This window comes from Neodiprion fabricii, chromosome 3 (assembly GCF_021155785.1).
Source record: "Neodiprion fabricii isolate iyNeoFabr1 chromosome 3, iyNeoFabr1.1, whole genome shotgun sequence".
Classification (NCBI taxonomy): domain Eukaryota; kingdom Metazoa; phylum Arthropoda; class Insecta; order Hymenoptera; family Diprionidae; genus Neodiprion; species Neodiprion fabricii.
In genome coordinates, this window is record NC_060241.1 from 19,181,574 (window position 1) to 19,202,964 (window position 21,391).

General features: G+C 36.1%; 1 protein-coding gene across 2 annotated transcripts in view; it reads right to left on the bottom strand.

Annotated features, from left to right (window-relative positions):
* Positions 1 to 21,391, bottom strand: part of LOC124177440 (low-density lipoprotein receptor-related protein 2) — a 55,533-nt gene that overhangs the window by 27,286 nt on the left and 6,856 nt on the right. For both annotated transcript variants that reach the window (XM_046559791.1, XM_046559790.1), the window contains exon 2: positions 2,357 to 2,476. In XM_046559791.1, coding sequence (XP_046415747.1) covers positions 2,357 to 2,476 — 120 coding nt within the window. The remainder of the gene's footprint in view (positions 1 to 2,356; positions 2,477 to 21,391) is intronic.

Here is a 21,391-nt window from a genome sequence, read left to right on the forward strand (position 1 = left end):
CTATTTTTTATTTGATTAGTGATTTTCGTGGGGGATAAAATAACCTTGAAAATCTGGTATATCTACGCCAATTATCGAAACATTTTGAGATCACAAAAAATCTCTCGAAATCCATGAAATATTTTGGAATTTTTTCAAAATTCCATGATGTGAAATATTATAAGATTTTTAACCCTTTGAGTCATAGTGGTACGTATTCCTACCACTTATTTTATATCCATTCTTTGTATATTTAGAGTGCTTTTCAACATATTTGTTTGCGGTTGTTTTTATTATTTTTGATAGTATACTAATAGATTTACAATACTAGATAGTAATTATTGCGTTATAATGTAAGTAATTATTGCTAAAACAAATTGATTGGAATAAATCGTGAAAATTGAAGGAATAATTAATTTCCCTCCTGAACATTTTGAAAATCCAATCAGCAACCCAAAACACTTGCATAGTTTTTGACCGTATTAAATCAAATTTGAAATTTTCCTTCACAATATTGATCCACTATCTTGAATTTTAGAAATCTGATTTCAGATTCGTAATCAACCACCCCAAAAACCTTTGAATACTATTTTGTTATATCAGTTAACTCATTGTCAGCACAATAATGCGTGACTCAAAGGGTTGAAAATCATGTGAAAACTTGTGTTTTCCTAAAATATTTGGTATCAGACGCAATCTTTGGGATAAACATGAAATTTTGCTACCTGATAAACACGAAAAATTGATGTTGTTCATCATTCATGCAGTTATTTCTCTCAATTTTCTGTTACATAGGTATACCTCGTACATACGGTATTACTATAGCTAATGGAACGTTCATAACCAACGTGGTTCTATTTTGAATATATTTCAAAATTGAATATCACTAATCCCCCCGTACTTCCTAAATGAACCGAATGAACTTGTTTTATACACGCTTCCTAAGCACCACAGTTTGTGATACCAAGAGAAAAAAAAAGTAAACTCTGATTGGCAAGTAAATTTAGTACATACCATTAATTTGAATGAAGTTATTTCATATTTCCGAATTTCATAAAATTTAATTTCGTCGATTCAGCAGTAAGTTGAAGAAATTTATACGAGTCGAAATGTCATACAGATGTAGATCGAATTCTACCCGATTAATACGCGTATAATCGTGCTGCGTCTCCACTGTAAGACACCTTATATACTGCTATATAATATGTAGGTATTATATGTATACATATTATATTCCAACGTGTAAGACATATTCCCCGGTTTCGCCAAGCTCTTCCACACCTGTGTCAAAGGCATATAAATAACTGGACATTCCAACTTACCGTTACTTCCATGCTATAGTCATGAATAATTGTCAACGCGCGATAACGCAAATAGTTTTGTGTGTGTCCGTGCTTGCATGCTCGTGCGTGTGTGTGACAATATACGGACATGCAACATCCTCGCCAGTCTGAACGAGTGTTTGTAAAAATCGAATCACTATAATAATCATTTCAAATTACCAAAAAAAGGTTGCTTCTAATGCGTCGAATGGAAAAAACGTTTTTTGTTTCATATATACGTTAAAAAAAGAAACAAGAGGGCAAGAGACATAAGAATTCTTTTAAAAAAATAGTCTTACGAAGTATTATATTATATTATGCACAGGTATGTAATGTATAATAATAATAATGATGATAAAGATTCGGGTATAAGGAATTAATATTCAATTGTGCATGGTATAATCTATAATCCTTATTTTTTTTACACCCAGTATGTACGCTTACATCATTATTTTCGGGATCTAACAATAAGATTAATTATTGCAAGATAGTTTGGATAATTTGAAAACCGTATCTCCACAAGGACGTCACAGTTACGGACCCCTTAAAAATTTCCCGATTTTTTTTCTTTCTTTAATTACAATAGAAGCCGAACACAAGTGCGAAATTGGAAAACTAATACCAGTTTTCAAATCGAAGGATTATAAACAAGCACGAATATTAATGCCACGGGTTTTCGACAGCATAGTATAAAAATTTGTAAAAAAGTAATAAAAAGCGAAGAGATGAAAAGTAGAATAAATCGGTGTGTGTAGTTCAAGGATATGACAATCAATTTTCACGGGCACCTATACATATACCATATAAAACATCTGTATGGTAAAATTGCCTTCAGGATTTAAGGTTCAATGAGTACCGTCAAGGTTTCGTTTCCGTGCTACCTCTACATAAACATGCATAGAATAATACATGTTTGTATGTACACATATCCGTGATTACAGGTAACTATGTTATATTTGTTTAACTGATCGATGTAGCAATTCGATCGAATTCAGTTATAACAGACACGCGTGCCTTTCATTATGAAAAATGTTGGGAACCAATTTCGTACTTACGACACGACTGATGTTCGTCTTCTCCATTTTCACAATCCTTCAGGTAGTTGCACACCAGAAATGACGGAATACATTTTCCTTCCGGACACTGGAAGGTGCCGTCGGGACAACTGATTGCATCTGAAACGACAAAGTTGCGAAATGAAAATTTAATTAAAAGTAAATTGAAATTAAATTTCGAGAATACAGTTGATTCATGACGATAGTAAATATAGGTATGTGTATAATTCCAGGATAATTATATTGAACAGGCGAATGCGTATTATCTGCATTATTTCGTAAAACCACTGCAAAATTTCCTTCCCTTTTGTCTAATACAATTGTCCATCAATTTTCATTATACTCGTATCAAATTTCGTGAATTATACGTCCTTGATCTCTAATATAGAATTCATACAATTTAATCACTGTACCCATCAATTCAATTTTAAATCAAATCCAACACAAGCTTGCTGGTGTGTTTTCTTTTTCCACATAGCATATGCCATGTTAATTGTCAAAACTTCATTAAATTAGTACGTTTCAGGAATGATGAAAAATATTGGATTTTTTTTACAGTCGAGTATTTAATACCTACAATGTTCTTGGATTTCGATTATTTTATTGATTCATTTCGCAGACATGTAAGTTACTTTCAAGTGTGGACAAAAGAATTTATCATCATTGGGTAGAGGCAGATTCGCCTTCGTTTCGTCGTCGAGATAACGCAATTTTGCATTTTCGTATAATACATGTATGTACGTTCATACATTGTACGATGACGTTTAACGAGTCACTTCTATTCGATCGTGAGGTTTGACCTTAGGATACGATTGAGCAAATCATGTATTGATAATTGGCGGCGTAGTGAAATAAATTATCGTTATATGTACACGTGTAAAGCCAAGTCGATATACATTAAACGAGTCCGTCAAGGTGTATCAAACTCTTGCGGAATGACAATTTTTATTTACACGCAAAAACTATTCATCAGATTCTACATAATATACTAAACGGATATACATGTAACGCGAGTTACATATTCCCAAGGAAATATTTCTTTCGAATAGCCTTCGAAAAAAGAAGCCACCATAAAACAATTAATATCGTAATTAAATTGAACCTCGCTGTTGATTAACATATGTTACTCATCGATTTTTTGCACGCGTAATAAAAACCTGTACCCATGCATTTCAGCTTATCGAAAAAAATCCGCACGCGAGATAAAGTTGCAAAAAACCTGAAATACAGACGTGAAACAAATACAACATTCCGACAAAATGCAGGAGCACCTTGACCATTTCATCCTTGACGCGAATGGTTTTCTCCGACTATCAAATGTTTGCATACATTATGACGCTTCGTGGCCGATTCATCGAATCCTTTCGCTACGTGCACATAAACTGAAACTGATTATCCTTACGGCTTACTGGGTACTGAATATTATGGAGTTTATTTATATACCTATTTCTTTATTTCTTATATATCCTTAATATTATCGTGCGGCTCGACGATGAAATTCATGATCATCGTAAGGACTATTGCAAAAAATTAACTTTTGGAGTCAATTTAGAAATTTAGCAACATATAGTGTAACCATAGACAACAATATGTAGTGCTGAAATGACATGAAATCATGTTCTACATAAGTTCACACTAGAATATTTTTTACAGTGTATAATATTCATAGATCGCTATAGAGTACACATCATTGAAGAGAAATCTAAACCGTATTACGTTCTTCCTTAAAAATCGATCCAGTCAAAATTACTGTCTTCATTCGAAGTCGAAACTATATCAGAGTTGAATTTCTGCAGAATAAAAAACGGCTCCGTCGTGAATGTGACGGAGTCTTCAACGGATTGCAAGTTTGCAACTAAACACCAATCGAATAATGACAACTGAATCAAATAGATGGAAAATCGACTGAATAACCTCGAGATAGGAAGTGGTATAATATGTACTATGTACTATGACTGTACAAGTTGTGGTAAATAACGGGACACTTCGGGTTCTACCTATATCCAGCCATTCAAGTGCCTAATCCATTCTACTTTCAACGTGGCAGTGCACGCGACGCGTCGTCGCGCGGACGGATGATCCACGTCATGAACAAGGTGTTTGAGTGTTACGGAGATCATGCGAATGCTCCCACAATTATGTACAGGGCACAGAAATTTTCTTATACTATTTTAGGATAACTAGGATTGGAATTGAAATGCTTCTGTAACAAATGAATCGCATCCTCTTCGTTTCTGCGTCTGGACTGTTGAGGTTAGTTACAAGCGATTGAATCATATAAGAGTATTGTTACAACTATATCACATAAATTTACCCTGAAGGATGTTCGAGCGACGAAGAATTAACTGACCGTGTAAAATCACTGATCACTTACAGGTAAAATGCAAAATGCAATTCTGAATCATCGCTAGGTATATGTATACTACTCACTGTCGAAATACGATGTAAGCTGTTTAGAAATAGGGAGGAGATAGGGCAGAGAGAGGGAGGGATAAAAAAAGAGAGAGTTCACAGTATCGGTCCAATCGGCATTGTGCCTAATTGCATTTAGGATGAAACCCAAAAATTTCGTAGACGGATGAAAATAATTAATGAAATAAACGAATTAGCTTTTAAAAATTTCTCAAGATTATGTGAAGTTATCATTAAGCTGCGATTGATAATGATTTCGGAAAAACGAACAAATTACGCGAGCTTATTGTTTTTCACAGAAATGAAATGACCGTTAATCTGATGTCAAACGTATTGAATCTCGTAAGTTCGGAATAATTGAATGACTAGCAATTGGAATTAGACCAATCATTAGGTTGTTTCGAGAATGGATTCGGTTCATCGTTAGTTGGCCGGTAAATAGTAACTTAGTTCTTTGAAGTGTTAATTGAAATTATCAATTGCTGATAGACGATGAGTTGACACGTGCGCATATTTTGATACTTTGAACCTTGTATCACAGGTTGGTTAGCATACCTTTGATCGTTAGTTAGAAGAGGAAAAAAATAATTTTAAATGTTTCCCGAGAAAGACACAGTTAGTAAAATTAGTATACCTGTACTCGCAAACTTGTAATTTTCCCAAACTGACTCATGTCACTTTAGCTGACGACCGCAACATTTTACACAGGAAGCTATTCAACGAAATTGTAATACACACAGAAACTACACTGCAGCCTGACATAACCAGCATTTGTAAAGTGTACTTCATATTTAGTACCTAGGTACAGGTACTCGAGATGTATCTACACACAGGTACTTGGATACTTCATTTACGATGGATATACAAGCGTGATGGGATATGCCGTGTAAAAATAACATGGAGAATGTAACAAACGAGTTACACGTGAAATAAAATTTTACGATAAGAAAATAGAATTTTCTTCCTTTTGCTAAAGGGCAAAAGTTTTCTCATGGTACTCTTGATTTACATACCTCAATTGAAACTTTAACTTACTCTTCTCCTCGCAAGATTTTCGAAATGGCAGTAATACAGGCCAAACGTAGATTCAGAGGAGCTGCCCTAGGCTTTCGGGATTTTGCCTAAAGACCATTTAGACCACTATATACAGCAAATTTCATTCATTCCGCGTTGTACCGCCCTTAAAAAACTTTGCACCTGACAAACCGAATATCCCAATGTTCTACAAGGAAACGAACGATATCTCACACGCGGTTCGAAATATCAATTGCTATTATTGCTAGCTTTTTGGAAAGTTCACAAACAATAAAAAAAATGTACCTAAAAACAAACCCGCGTATAAGTATAGTTAATTCTTCAATGCACAATAATATTCATTAATGCCTAACTCTTCAGGCTAACTTGTTTCCGGTCCGAAGCAAAATGCTAGTTCGATTCTATACAAATCATGTGCAAATGATTGTCGATGCAATCGACGAGAGAGATTGGGTGTAATTGTCACATAATTCGTACAGAATCGAACACGGATTTTGTTTCTTACGGAAAACAAGTTGACCGAAAGGTTAACGCGTTAACGAATCCCTGTACGTACATAGGTACAAAAAAAAAGGTACTTTACAACTCTGAAAATAACATAACTGTGCAGACGCGTGTAATATAAGGACGAAGTAGAAATAAGATTGAAGCAGGCTTTACGAAGGAAGGAAGGTAACAGTGTACGACCGACGCATCTCGCATAACACACCTAGCCCTGCATGCGTAGTTTCCATAGCTAGCACTGCATGATGCATAAAAGCGGCAGCAACAGCAGCAGTAGCAGTGATACAAAACGAACGGATGAAAGGGTCGACGCGCGTTAATATCGTGTGTCCATGGTGGGGAATCTCGTGGTGCAGCACCGACCCAGGCCGTGCCAGGCTTCCCGGCTGGTACCAAACCGAGTTACGACGTTTACTCGACTTGACTTGGCGACGGCTCGGTCATGATGCCCAAAGAGCTTGCACCGGCAGCCCGTTGGCTTCCGACGCGCCATTCTCGCTAATTGCGGCCGAGTGGTAAACAATACGTCACCGACGACGAATCCTGTATCGCGGAGAAGTCGCCTGAATCGGCCTGAACCTTGGGTTTTCCCACAACGATTTTCCGAAAGTAATACCACATATTTATACGTACATTTAATCGTGCACTGTCAAATTGTACCACCGACTACTAATGTCTATACGTATTTATGAATGTTGCAATAATGTTCCGATTCACTGCAGAGCGGTGGGATTCTCGTCGATGCCAATTGGTTGATCCGCACGTGTGCATTTTTAACCCCAGTATTCAACAACGGGTGTTGCACATCAAACGATCGTGGGAATGATACAAATGCTCGAAGCGAGCATCATTCGCTAACAACTATTCCAAGTTCGCTGCTTTGGTACGAACTCTAAATACTTCTTCGTTTTTTTTGTTTCGTTTTCATGTTGGCTATCTCCAGTTGAGGAATGCGTCAAAGTACTCTTCTCTAAATACTTTATGGTGAAGATGCGGTTTATTTCGAGTCTCAGTGTCTAGCTCGTTTTTCGCATAGTCGGACGGTGACGGCTGTCTCAAATAGGTTGGAGGGTCTCCAAATTTAGGATCATCAATCGACGTTTTGACTTCTTCTTCTTCTTCTTCTTAATCTTCTCAATCTTCCGAAATTGGAAGAATTAGTTTCGTCCAGTTACGCGGATGATGGCTACGCCGAAAAAAATTCTTAATCGGACCTCGCGTATACTCTTCTAATTGCTCGTGTTCAAATTCTGGAATTTCGCATCACAGTCTGATCGGAGTATTTTTTCTATCCATCGACTTATCTCGGTGACCCATGCCTTTCGTTGACTGCAGGGTGGACATTACATTTGAAGATTGTTAGTGGATACGGAGGTCTAACTAGGTTGGTCATTCCGTCACGGACAGCTTTGTATTACCGTCCAACTGCACCACTGTAAACAAGGCTGCCAATTGACAAATTCAACCAAGCTTAGTGTACAGGATCCATGCTGTTACTATACAGTTGATCAAAATTATGCCAAGTCATTTCTAGGTGACCGTGATTTCCTAACTTGGTTAGTCCGAGAAGGGTTATTCAAGGCGAACTCTACAATCAATAAAATAGTACAATTTTAAAACGTACAATTTACACACCGGGATTTGACTCTCGATTTTATAATGCGATTTCGAGTTTGTTACATCAGATTTCAATGCTGTTTTAAACGATTTCTAACCGAATGTTTTCAACTATTTGCAGTTTATAAATAGCCATACGGTTTGAGATTTCAACGAGTGGATAGAGCCTCGCGCTTTTCTTTACCTGGATATTGTGTCACGTTGTCCGGCTGATCGTGAGGCTTATAACTTTACACGCTATTTACGAGCATTTTATTTCGTCGTATAATTGCGTTGCGAGATATCACCACACCGGTGTGAAAAAGGAACAGCAGGATTATGGCAGTGATTATCATTTACAATCAGACGTTTTTAACAGTTTCTGAACGTTTTTTTTTCAAACATCACAAGACAATTGTTACGTTTACGCGTTTAGACTCACTTAACTAGATCCCATAGTCTTCGATAGATTTTATTCCTATGCACTTCTTATTTTTCAGCAGGATTATTTAAAATCTTATTCGAACATTGATTTTCACGTTTATGGCGAAAAACTCGACAGGGACGTTTGTATACGAGCACTTTCTTTGCGTTATCGAGTTCATGTGCATCAGAATATGAAAAACCAACAATGAAGATTTCGATGTTCTTTGTAGAGTGTGGAGAACAGCCCTTTGAGCACAAATCTTTTTCAGGGTCGCGAGGTCGGAATGCGGAACGCGATTTTTCTCTATTCGTATTCCTACGTATAATACACGTTATCATTTTTTCCTCTCTGAACCATACGTTCCATTGTCATCGTTGTTAAGCACCGGGTAGGTACGAGCTAAATACGCGTTTTTATTGTGCAACACACGCAGCTTAGGCGGCTGCAATAATACCCAGTTTTGCCATTCATTATAGGTGTACACGGGATTTCCTTGTTTTTCGACAATCATCTTAAATGACGATGTTGTGTCATAATATTCGTCTTTCGTTTCAACCGTAATAACTATTTTGATACAACTCGTTCTCGGCACGATGCCGCTGTTAATCTCTACAACGAAACGAAGACTGCACGAAGTGAACAATAATCAAAGTAATTATTCACATTAGTAATAAATGTTTGTAAAACCTTGATACCAGCTGTCTTGATTCACTGAAATGGTTAATATTGACTAGAGAAAGTGTTATATGTAACTAATTTTCAAGATGTATTTTGCCCGATCATATGGTTTGCATCACCTTTCATCACTTGACTTATAGTTCCTGCTTTCTTTACATGATTATAGACATGTATGTAAAATGTATTATACATCGTGCGATGTTTACTGTAAATTTGTTAAGTACTAATAACAAAATAATACAGAGCCACGCGAGTCCACGATCGTTTTGCTCAACTCAGCTCTGCTCTCTTGGTTTCAGTTCACTTCTGTTCTGACCCAGATGCTTCGTGGAGAGTTTAGCGGAGCAAGTACGTTGACTGGATATAAGATGCAGCGTGTTCTAGGAGTGAGCTAGTCATGCCGGCCTAGTTGTTGTTACTCGTCGTTGTTGAAAAGATACGATAAAGCGGCTACGGCGACGCCGAAGTGCCGGTAGGTATAAGCATTACATCGTACGTGAAGGTATGTCGAGGTGAGATTCAGACTCGACTCAACTTCAACGGAGACCAATACTGTGTCTGATCATTATACAGAAAGCCTTGAATTAATGATGCGACGCAACCCAATTGCTGCTGCAGCAATACTTTTATTTTTGCTAAACAAGAAGAAGAAGAGACAAGGAAAAATGTTTATTGCATAAATATGAAATACAGGAATACGAAAAAGGTTTAACAATAAGATCAAAGATAGCGAGAAGAGAGAGAACAAAGAAAGTGTTTATGGTCTCATAAATTCCAACAACGTTGAACCGCAATAAGAATTCATTATAAGATCTACGAAAAATCATCAAGTCAATAATTATGGTGGATCTTTTTTATTCTTCTTAATCGCCGTTTTTATTTTTCTACTGTACGAATGACCAATGTATGTAGCCGGTTACGGAACAGGGCCAATCTTTGTAAACATAACATAACCTGTTTGAACTTTATATTGTTAGGTTATGTTACGTCTACGAAGATTGAGCTTGTTTCGCGGTCGGCCGTAGGTGGCGTAGAGAAATTTTTCAGAGGAATGTAATTAAAGAAAAAATAAATACGACAACCAACGCTTCTTATTCGGACCGGCAATATGTGGGTTACAGATATGTTCTGTGAAATATACCACGATAACTGTTATTGATATACGTGCGAAGAACAACCGATATTTGTGCAGGGGGTTAGTGTTTGACCGTAATTTTAATACGGTATTAGTCATTACTGCACGAGAATATTAAACTCTTGTACAGGAATACATTTTATATGGCATGGTGGTGGTGGTGGTGGTGGGGTGGGGGGAAGATGGACGAAATTTGATTAGAGGAAGAGGAAGTAGGGATGTAAATACGCGCTATGTGTGTAATTGACATGAATATAGAAGGTGTAATAGGTATATGGGTAGTAGGCTGGATAATTTAATTGTACCTCCGCTCTTGGCCATGGTCGGAATTGAAATAACCTTACAACAACGGACACCGGAGACCTCACTTTTCTCAACAATAAACTCGACCCACAATAATTTATTCTTCAAGTGCACTGCACGTCGACCTTAAAGGAAGACAAGGAAGTACATACGTGATCAGCGATTCTGAGACGGTTAATTTTTTTTTAACAAGTCGGTTACGTTGGCAACGCACATTCAGTCCGTAGTGGCCACTCAGAGGCGGTATTGCAGGCTGAGTCTGTATTGCCAACACAAACGACTTGTTAAAAAAAAAATTAGCCGTCTCAGAATCACTGAACGCTTGTACAAATCCAACTGAATTGATTTTGGTGTACGGCAGAGTTGGTTTCGTAAATTTAATTATGCAGCAATGAATCAATGATTTGTTATAAGGAGGTTGGCCGACCAAAAATCGATACTTTTTAATAATACTATTGCGAGATAGTCGTAAGTTAAGTATTTACCGAATTATCATATTCGTAAGATCCCCTTTCGTAGTAAAAAAATAGGGAATACTGGGATTATATAAATATAAAACTTAGATATCGTTGCTCCGTTCCAAATCGCAGCAAAACTGTTAAAAATGTAGAAAATTCATTCGATCTTATTCTACGATGGCATATTTTATACAGATGACTATTTTTTATAGTTACTGAAACAGATTTTTTTTATGTTTCATTAGTAGTCAGTCAATTCAGTATTTCCATTTGATGATGAAATTTAATATCAATCGCGATATTGTAAAATGTACTATTACACCTATGCGTGTGTATAAATGTATTATTCTAACACAGTTGAAAGTTTCAAATTTAAGAATTCATTTTGACTCAATTTACGCCCCCCGACTCCCGCAAACCTGCTCTCTGTGATGTTTTTAACCATGGAGACTACACGAGGAGCCCGAACTCAAATGGTTGAATTGACAAAACTTGTCACATTTATCGTTCAAATTAGGTTTATGTTTTGTACCACTATTCGTATCGTTGAAATACACGCAACGTACAAACAATAATCATCGACGATACTATACACCTACCGCTGATTAAATTCACGATACCCAAATTTGCATTCTACAGCTGCTAAATGGACGATTATTGTCGCAATCGTAAATGCGATTCGAGGAGTTCAGCGACCCTGCAGACATTCGACGTCGCTGAAAATTTTTACGATATTATATAGGTATAGCTACTGCAGCCCACCTACGTACGTCATATTGTAGAATACATACAATACGTACATCTATATGTATATGCCAAATATGTACAATGGATTTTTAAAATTTTACCTACATACGTCACATGCTATTATTGCTGTAACCGTTACACGTCTTTGAATTTATGCTTATTAATAGTAACGTGATGGTATCAGCGAATTCCGTGCAGAAACGATTCGTCGATATTGCAATGACAGGCTGTTATAGCGCATGCATTCAATTGCCCGAATAATGATCATAAAACAGACCGAAATAATTATACAAAGAAGTCTGATAGCTTTTATTAGAAAGAAAAAGGTAGCACAGAAGAGTAAATTGAATTGAAATGAGATCAATTGAACTTTTTCGTCTCGAAAAATGGACGATGAAATGAAATTAAATTCAACGAAATCGATTAGATATTAATTTATATAGTATTATATACTTCTGTTGATAAATTTTTGTTTCGAGAATCAGCGAATAAGTACGAAAATTCTCTATTACATGGATCCGTTATACGTAAAAAATTAATTTTCTTCTCGTCCTGCGTATATTTTTAATTATAATGTACGGTGAAGTCTTTCTAATACGGTAATCTCGCTTGGTGAAAGGCGCGTTACAACCGCGTCGTGTGCATGCAAAGGCAGCAGAAACTCTCACACCTGCGAACACATCATGAGAGTGTATTTATGTCGTACCTGCACCCAGAGCGATGCATTATTCTACAATTCAACCTGTACTGCGTAATTGTCTGTTGCTTTTTATCAATATGTTTTCAATTTTCTTTTTTTTTTTTTCTTGCTCTTCGTCTTTCGAGCACGGTGAAATTTGTGGGAAAATATGTACTCGTATACTATATATATACGTGAAAAATATAACTGCCTTTATACCGGTATAAGAATGCACGGGTACATGCAATAAGAAAATAGCTGCAGCTGCAGGCTTCTTGCTATACATAGACACAAGGGAAACGGGAAAAGTAAATCAAGAAAGAGAAAGAGAGACGTATTGTATTGAAAAACGGTTCTTTCGTCGAGATGATTTCGCACAGTCGTAAATTAATATGATACGCGTGATGAAATAAGGTGAGAATTTTTATATAAAATTTTGCGTGACTTTTCGATAAAAATTTTGAATTCCGTGTGTATTGTACGGATTGTATAATATTTTAATGCAATTATATAAGTTTATAAAATAAACTTCTTCAACAAGGTGTCTTGCTTACACATTGAAAATTTGTCAATTTTTGGCCATTTTCACAAAGTCGATATTTTAATTTTTCAAAAATCACAGCAAATTACTTCATATGAGGATGCATTCTCCGCAAACCGTCTACAACACAGATTTTGCATAATTATAACATATTAATTTTTGCAAATAAATCTCAAGTTCGTTATTCATAATTTATACAATAATAATTCGACACGGTTACCGAATTATATGATAAAAAAAGGTAAAAGAACATTATGATGTGAAAAAAAAAAGTTTCAACTAATCGATTCTTTGTTTTCATAATTCATTACAGTTCTAAAATTGCTCCACATCAACGGGATATAATCGAATTTTTCAAGAAAAACATGACAATATTTCCGTTGTGAAATGCATCCTTCGAAAAAATGTAAGAGAGAAAAAAATGAATGCAAAATAACCCGTAATCGATACTCGCGATAGAAAAATTGATAAAAAAAAAAAATTTGAAATTAAATTCCCTGCCATCGTCCCGGAACCGATTGTCTGTTACTTTTTTCTTATTCCAAGCCCAAAGGCTCGAAAATTCCTTGACAAAAATTGTACGAGGGAAGATGGAATCGAATGTGAAAATAGGAAGGAGGGGAGGATAAAGGGCAGCTGTAGTAACTCTTGCGTGTAACAGAGACATAAGGAAAATAGGAGTTAGTTCCATTTGTCTGTGAATAGATGGTGAAACAGCAGAGACAGTCTCCTCTCGCTGCTGCGGTGAGGATAAGAGGTAAATAGGAGAGGGAGAAAGAAGAATAAGGAGCGTGTAATAACTGTTGAACCCCGTGGGAGAAAAAGAGAACTGGGCGAAATAAGGAGACAGGCTCTCTCGCTGACTCGCGATGTACCTTCTCGTGAGAAACTTAAACTTTCACCTAAGAAAGAGATAGATGGAAGTGCACGTATGTACAGCTCTGCAGATATCGGGGTGTTTCGTTTGGAGGCGAAATATTTTTTTCATGTTTTCTGCTGAAAATGAAGAAAAACGCTATTTCTCAATAAACGACGCGCGCGTTGGGAAACAGCGAAGCATTTCTCCACACAAACAATTTTTACCCACGAGTGAGAAAATATTTTGCCACTGGCGGGGAAATGGTTTGCTATTTCCCAACGCGTACGTCATTCATTGAGAAAATTGCCTAATTTTACATTTTCATTGTGTAAAATATCGTGTGCAACTCGTCGACAATGACGATTCTGAATTTGTATGATATCCGCTAACTTTACACTCACTCGGAATCGTGACTTTTTCCCACTCGTTGCACAATATACCATTTTTCCCCTCTCACCTGTAAAGCTTCTTGTATATTGTATAATTTTCTATGAATTTCTTCAAAAACTTTAGCTAAAATATGTAACATTCGAAATTTATGGTATTTCCGACAAGAATGAAAAATTATGAAAAATTCTGACGTTATGATTAAGTCAATATTTCGATTCATTAAAAATGTCTTCTAGGTAATATTTTCGTAATATTTTTTAAAACGAAATTAACTTCATATAGCGGTAAAAAGCCACCGATTATCTGTAATTATTTTATACACATAAAGCAAATTGTCGAGAGAGAGAGAGAGAGAAACAAAGTGAAACATACACTCCGATAACCCCATTAAAGTCTCTTTAATCGCGCGTGACATGCGGTGTGATACAGATAATTATCATCGCCAAAACGAGACGAGTACGAGCATATCATGTCTGTGTAATATGAGAAACGGTACAAGAGACGCGTGCATACATTATAAGATAATTTACAAGCGTGTGTGTGTGTGTGTGCCACAATTATCTTATAAAACTCGCCATATGCAGGATCTTTTGACATACTCGCGCAGACAGTACGGAATTTTCAACGTCTCAATTTATATTTTGGCAAGCTGTGATAATTGATTTTTTTAAGCCCCCCACCCTTTTATTTGCATTCCATTTTTCTAATTACGAAAATGTTTATCATATTTTGTATTAACTCGCCAACTTTTAAAAATTAACGTTGACGTCACAGATAATAAACATTACAGAATGAATTTACAGGAGGCGGGATGGTTATGGGGCAAAGTGAGTAATGAAAAGGTCAAATATTAGATCAAAGATAAGATAAGATAAGGTTGAGGTACGACGAAAAAACAGAAGAAGAGCGAATTCGAGGAAAATTCAGTATCATTTAATCGCGATTATTTAAAATAATGAAAAAACTGTTGTGTCGTAGGTATGCATCGCCAAAATTTCAACGTGCACAGAAAGCATACAAATTTATATGCAGATACGAAGAACACTCAGATAAGACGATGATAACCATGAGCATATTCGAAATATATATATATATATGTTATCATGGTACGTAAATATGAACGGTAAATGTTTAGTTATAATCATTCTTTTTTTCTTTTCTGCTCAAGTCTTTCTGTTTAATTTTTTCATCCTTACTCAAAATAGGGGGAAATAAAAGAAATGCACTGAAGCGATAAAAAGTTGAAAGAGTATACTAAAAATCAGAGTTTCAATTTTTTTTTTCTTCATATCACGCAGATGCGATTATAATTTACCGTAACAAAAGTTGTACGTTAATTTCTATAATATGTGCATTACTGTGCGACAGATCGAATATTTGGGAAACATTATGTTGCTTAAAAATTTTTGTAATTTGAATCGCATTTTCAATTAATAACCTGAATTTTTCTATTCTTCATTTATTCCAGTTTATTATCTCTCTTCTTTTTACATAAGAATTAATATTACGTTCGAAAGGATTTAATTTTGGATATAATTCTCTGCATACATCTGATACAAACAATATATTCCAATTCTTCAGTTTCCATAGTTATTGGCATTCTTTGAAATTTGCCCAATAACATTAAATTGTGCTCGACGACGACGCGACGTTCCCGTTTGAGCATATTTTTCTTCATCACATTCATCTGCATGAGTTGTAATATATTGCCGACTTGGAAAACGAACAGCATCTCTTTTCGCAAGCTTTAATAACGCTGCAATTTCGACCGAATTTATTCGAAGTTGCCCAACTATTTTACAATTAGTATACTGAAATTAATACTGAATTTGTAGTCTATGACGATCCGGAAAAATGACACATTACTTAATCGTATACTTTGCGAATATGTAGGTATCACGTAATTACTTCGCGCACACATTATTTAAAAGCATAGAGTACAGTTAACAAGCTTTTTAGGAAACAATAAGCTGCAATCGGTGCTGCTCCTGACAGTTGTAAATTAATTCGCAAGTATCTGATTTCCAGTTATATACCAAAGATTCAATCACTGAAACCTGGTAAATGAAATTATTCCCTTGCGTCTTGTTTCTCACGCGTAATATTCATCATCGTCATCATCATATTACCACCCATCATCAGTTCATTTTTATATTCGGAGATAGATTCAGCGTTTCCGACCACAAAGACCGCCGTATACCAAGTTAGAATCAATCCGTCGACAATTTTGTACTTTGGAAATCTAACCTCAAATTCCTGATCAGCGACCCCGAAAACTCCTGGACACGAAATGCTGAGACCAAAATCATCATTTTTAGATTTTTTGAGTACCATATTTGATCCGCAATTTTGAATTTTCAAAATTTGTCCTCAGATTCGGAATCAGCGATCTCAAAAACAATTGGTCACGCAGTTTCGAGAAAATTCATTGCTCGGTTCGAGTTAAATAAAATTTTTGCCCGCAAAACTGGATTTTCTCCCACTCTCCGCTGGCGAAAAAATATCTTTATGAATTAAATTTGACCGACGAATAACGATGGGTACCGAAAAATCGGTGCTGTGATTCGTTGGCAACGCTTACATCCTTCCCCGGTTAATTAAGTCAGGAGTACGACGACGAGGAGGGCACGTAAAGGTAAAGGTATATCGGTAGGTAGAGAGTGGTACACCGGTGCACGTGGGTCGCGGTCCCATCGGTTAGCCGGGCCCATTCGAGTCGTAGTCCCGCTATACGGCCGTCCGCTAGTCGAGGTGAACGACCGAAAGTCCGCCTACTGCTGTCCCTCTACCTGAGCCAAGCCGCTGCTCTTGGCCTGCTGTTGCTACTGCTGTCCGGATTTGCTCGGTCGGTTGTATGCCCGATAGGGATACACCTGGCGGCAGTGATTGTGAGGGGGATAATTTTTTGTCATGTTGGCAGTGCAAAATCAGCTCGCAGCGCCACCCCCGGCCGGCCGCGATACAGGCGTAATCTTTATAAACTTAACGTAACCCATGCGGGTCAAATACGACCAAAAAATACAAAATTCGATGGTCTCGATTCGTCTAAACAAAACATAACCAATGACCGTCGAATCTAACCAAATGGTTGCAATTACTATGATATTTAATTGAAGAGGTTGGTTAGTTGGCCAAAAATCGAAAAGGTTTAGTCATTTTCTCGTAAGACGTAGGTACCATACTTTGAGTGTTCATGACAATTTGTTATGCTCGAAAGCTTTACGAAGACCAGTTTAATGATACACAAATATAATGGAAAAAAATTAGATATATTGATAATTCGTTCAAAATAAATCGTGCTGCCGTCGTTGAATATTTAGTTTTGTAACACGAACCGCTATTTATTGTGATACGATCAACGAATGGTGATATTGAAACGACTACTGAATAAAAAAATCCGTTTCACAGTATGGTCTTCAAAACGCGTAACTTGTAACTTGATAAAAAAAAAAAGAAATACACTAGAATACGGATGTTATACCGATAACGAATATAACGTGATATCTTTCATGGAACATTGGAATTCAGTTAATTGGATACATGTAACCGAGCAGGCTATAGTCGAGTGCACAATGCGCGCATATACATACAATTATTAATAATACGTGATTGCCGGGATGAATGAATTATTATACAGAGTTTGAAATGATTTGAGAGTGTAATAATACATGGTTTCAGTGTCGAGAGATTAAAATTATACATTTTTTTGTACAAGATGTAATTTCACATTTGACATTTCGTAATTGTTCGCACCGATGCACGATATCAATTGTTGATCAATAATACTGAACATGATTCCCAACTTTGATACTCTGTTCGATAAGGCGTTCAACGAACTTTTGACGTAACGACAAGGATTCGGAAGAAGAATATCTGCAGGCTAAATCCACGGATATTTTTCTTCGTCAAAATATAAAAATTGATCCTTTTCGTTTGAAATTTGTTACCTGGGGGGTTATTACGATAGCTGAAAACGAAACCAGCGTCGGAATTACAAAATACAATATGCGGAATGCATTTTGTATATTTTTAATGATTTTTGATCTTCATCTTTTTTTTTTTTGTTCCTTTTTGCGAAACATGTGATGTTCCACTGTGTATTGCAACGAATCACAATTACTTCGCAGAATTCCATACCTAACTTATCTTCTAACAAATTGTTAATATAACTTTCGTAATTGGGAAAAAATTGAGAAAAAAAATTGAAATCAATTAAAAAACAAAAGCGACCAAAAAACGACTCCAAACAAAAAAGAAAAAATCCTAAAAGGACAAAGAACTAAAAATAAAACAAAGATGGAACTACAATCTTGCTACGTCCTCGTCGTTAGTTCCGGATAACGAAAAGAGCGAGATTCATCTAAGCATTTTGTGAAAAATGGACAATATGCATTCCGCATATTGAATTTAAAAATTCTGACGCCGCATTTGTTTTCAGCAAACTCGAAAACCCAAGATTACAGAGTTCCACTTTTTCAATTACATTTATTCTGTAAAAACAGGCATTATCAATACTTTGTTTATATATAGCGCTCACTATATTCGCAGAATCATCACAATCCCTCCTAAAACATCTACATGTTGCAAGTCCAATTATGCAAATAAAAAAAAAATAAAAAAATTACGACGATATCTCAAAAATTAAATGAAAATCTTAAACAACCCATTAAAAAATGGTGTCACACATGTGTGACGCTGTGCCGCAAAGGGTTAAAAAAACATTCTTACTCACGACTGCGTCCTAATCCTGGTTTATGCAGAATGATTATTCAGGTACAATAACAAGATGTTATACACAAGGTCGGAACAGGAGAATAAGAAATGTATAACCGATTGCCTCCCCATGAGTCGTCTAAGCCGCACTACACGCATCGCATTAGATGCGTTAAACGTGCTCTTTGAAATGGCTTCGCAAACAGCTGCTGTTTCACCTTCATTGTAAACTTGACAAATGAACTCACGAAATGAACTTGAGCGACGGACGGATGACCGGGTCGCATCACTTGTCCAACCATGAGTGACATGTAGCCTCGATCAATAAAAGTATCCGCATTGTATGCTAAGTGCAGCATGAATTCGGTTTGACGCGGTTGCGAGACTTTCTTTGATTTCTTAATTTAGTTGTCATTATGTCTATTAACCGGCAGACACACCGACGCAACCTTTCATTTCTTCGCCTCTCCTCTCCTCTCCTCATCCTCACTCTTTTCTTTCTATACTTTCGTGGTGCGCTTTTGTTCAATCGTTGTTAGAGCAGACGCGACGGTCTTGTCGTCGTATAAGAAGAGTTTACTTTGTGAAGGTACCGATCTACGTGTAGGTGGTAGGGTGGATGGATGATGGTTCTCTCTCCTCCTTAGGAGTACCAGTCGCTATGTAACTTTGACTTATACGCTGTGCCTCTCGTTCAGGCTAATTAAATAAACGGCTTCCCAAAATAGTTCTTTAGCTCATATAGGTATGTATATTCAAGGGGTTAAGGAGCTGAGGAGATCTCGATAAGATCACTCATCTGCCTTGCGGCTTCGTCATCTTCCTTGAAATCCTGCATTTTTTTCCACCTCGCTGTGGACTTTGGGTTGAATAAAAAAAACTGCAGGATAGCTTTCGACTCACGTTAATTTATCTCTCCTTCCATTATTTTTTGTTTTTTGACAAGAACGACTATTTGTAAAAAATAAGTAATCAATTCTGAAATCTTACCGACTTTAGATAACTCGTTTCTTCGGTTTGCGAATAAATCAAATTCGCAAATGGGACGTTTTTGAATTTTATACTATTTCTGGCGCATCAAATCCATTGGCATTGCACGAACGCTTGTCAAATCGAACGAAGTCTGTACAAAACTGTGAAACCAAAGGTTTCTTATCTACGTATACATCTATCTCTGTGCACTAATATATATAAAACTTTGTGTTTATTTGCACATTTTCGATCAATAAGCTGAAGAACTAGGGGTTTGAATGCAATTTCATGTAGTTTCATAAAAGTTATAGCCTGCAGTAGTAAGTAGATAATCACGTGTTTTAACGCTCGTTATTCCGGGAAAAATTTTCGGAGTAATTAGGTGTAATAATTTCTCAATCATGATTGTACCGAATACTTGAATATTTGCTGGGGATATTTTGCGTGTGCAAATTAAAAATTTTACGTCATTACATAACCCATAGAATTTATGAGGAAGTCGGTAATAAAAAGCCTCGCGTAGACAAAAAAATGTAATAAATATGTTTTCATCTGGTCTGCAGATTTTAAGATTATTAAAATTGAAAGGCATCGTCCAGCTATTCGGAGTTATGCAAATTTCAATCGTTAACATATTATTAATGGGAATAATAATAATAATAGTGTCCCGTGTCGTAAGAAAAGTGCAGTTTAGTATATTGGAAAATCCAAGGGCAAATAATACTAATATTCGGCACTAAATGAATGTTACTTGTCAAGTCGATAACGTACGTGAAAGTACCTATCCTAGTCTCTCTATACATAATATCTAGATACCTTAAATACCCATATTACAAACGGCAAACAATTTTCCGTGCAATTTCGCTGCTGTAATTCGGTGCGCGCACATCATGCAAAGTATACGTATACCTCACATTGTATATATATATATATATATATATATATATATATATATATATATATATATATATTATTGTATAAATATAACGTGGTATAAAGTTATCGTGTTTAGATATATTCTTATTGCAACCATTATACGTGCCTCACAAGCTGAATCAAGCAACGTTGATGAACAGTGACGTCCAAATATAGGGGGTGGATAAAAACCAGCGAAACACAAACATTTCAAAATGAATTTCATCTCTTTTTCTCACATAATCGTGCATCAGCTACAACTTACGTTGATTCAAGAATCTTCTTTATCAGAATTGCGTATACTGTACAACAGATAACGCATGTAACGCATTACATACATATATGTATAATATTATAAAAAGGTAAATTGGTATATCGAATTCGCCAATTTTTGCATGTGATATGAAACATTTTACATATTGTTATGAAAATTTCCCTCTTTATTTTTCTTGCAGTAAAATATTACACGTGATGTAATTTAACAATCAAAATCATCTACAAATTTTTTCGGCAGAGATTCTACCGCGGATATAATTTTTTTACAGTGTATTGAAAAGAAAAATAAAACAATAGAAATAAACGTTGAGTAAACAGAAACGACAAAATTATACCTCATGCATCTTTGCACCGTACCATCATACGGTTTCAAGAGAAGATATCATAGTGCAATA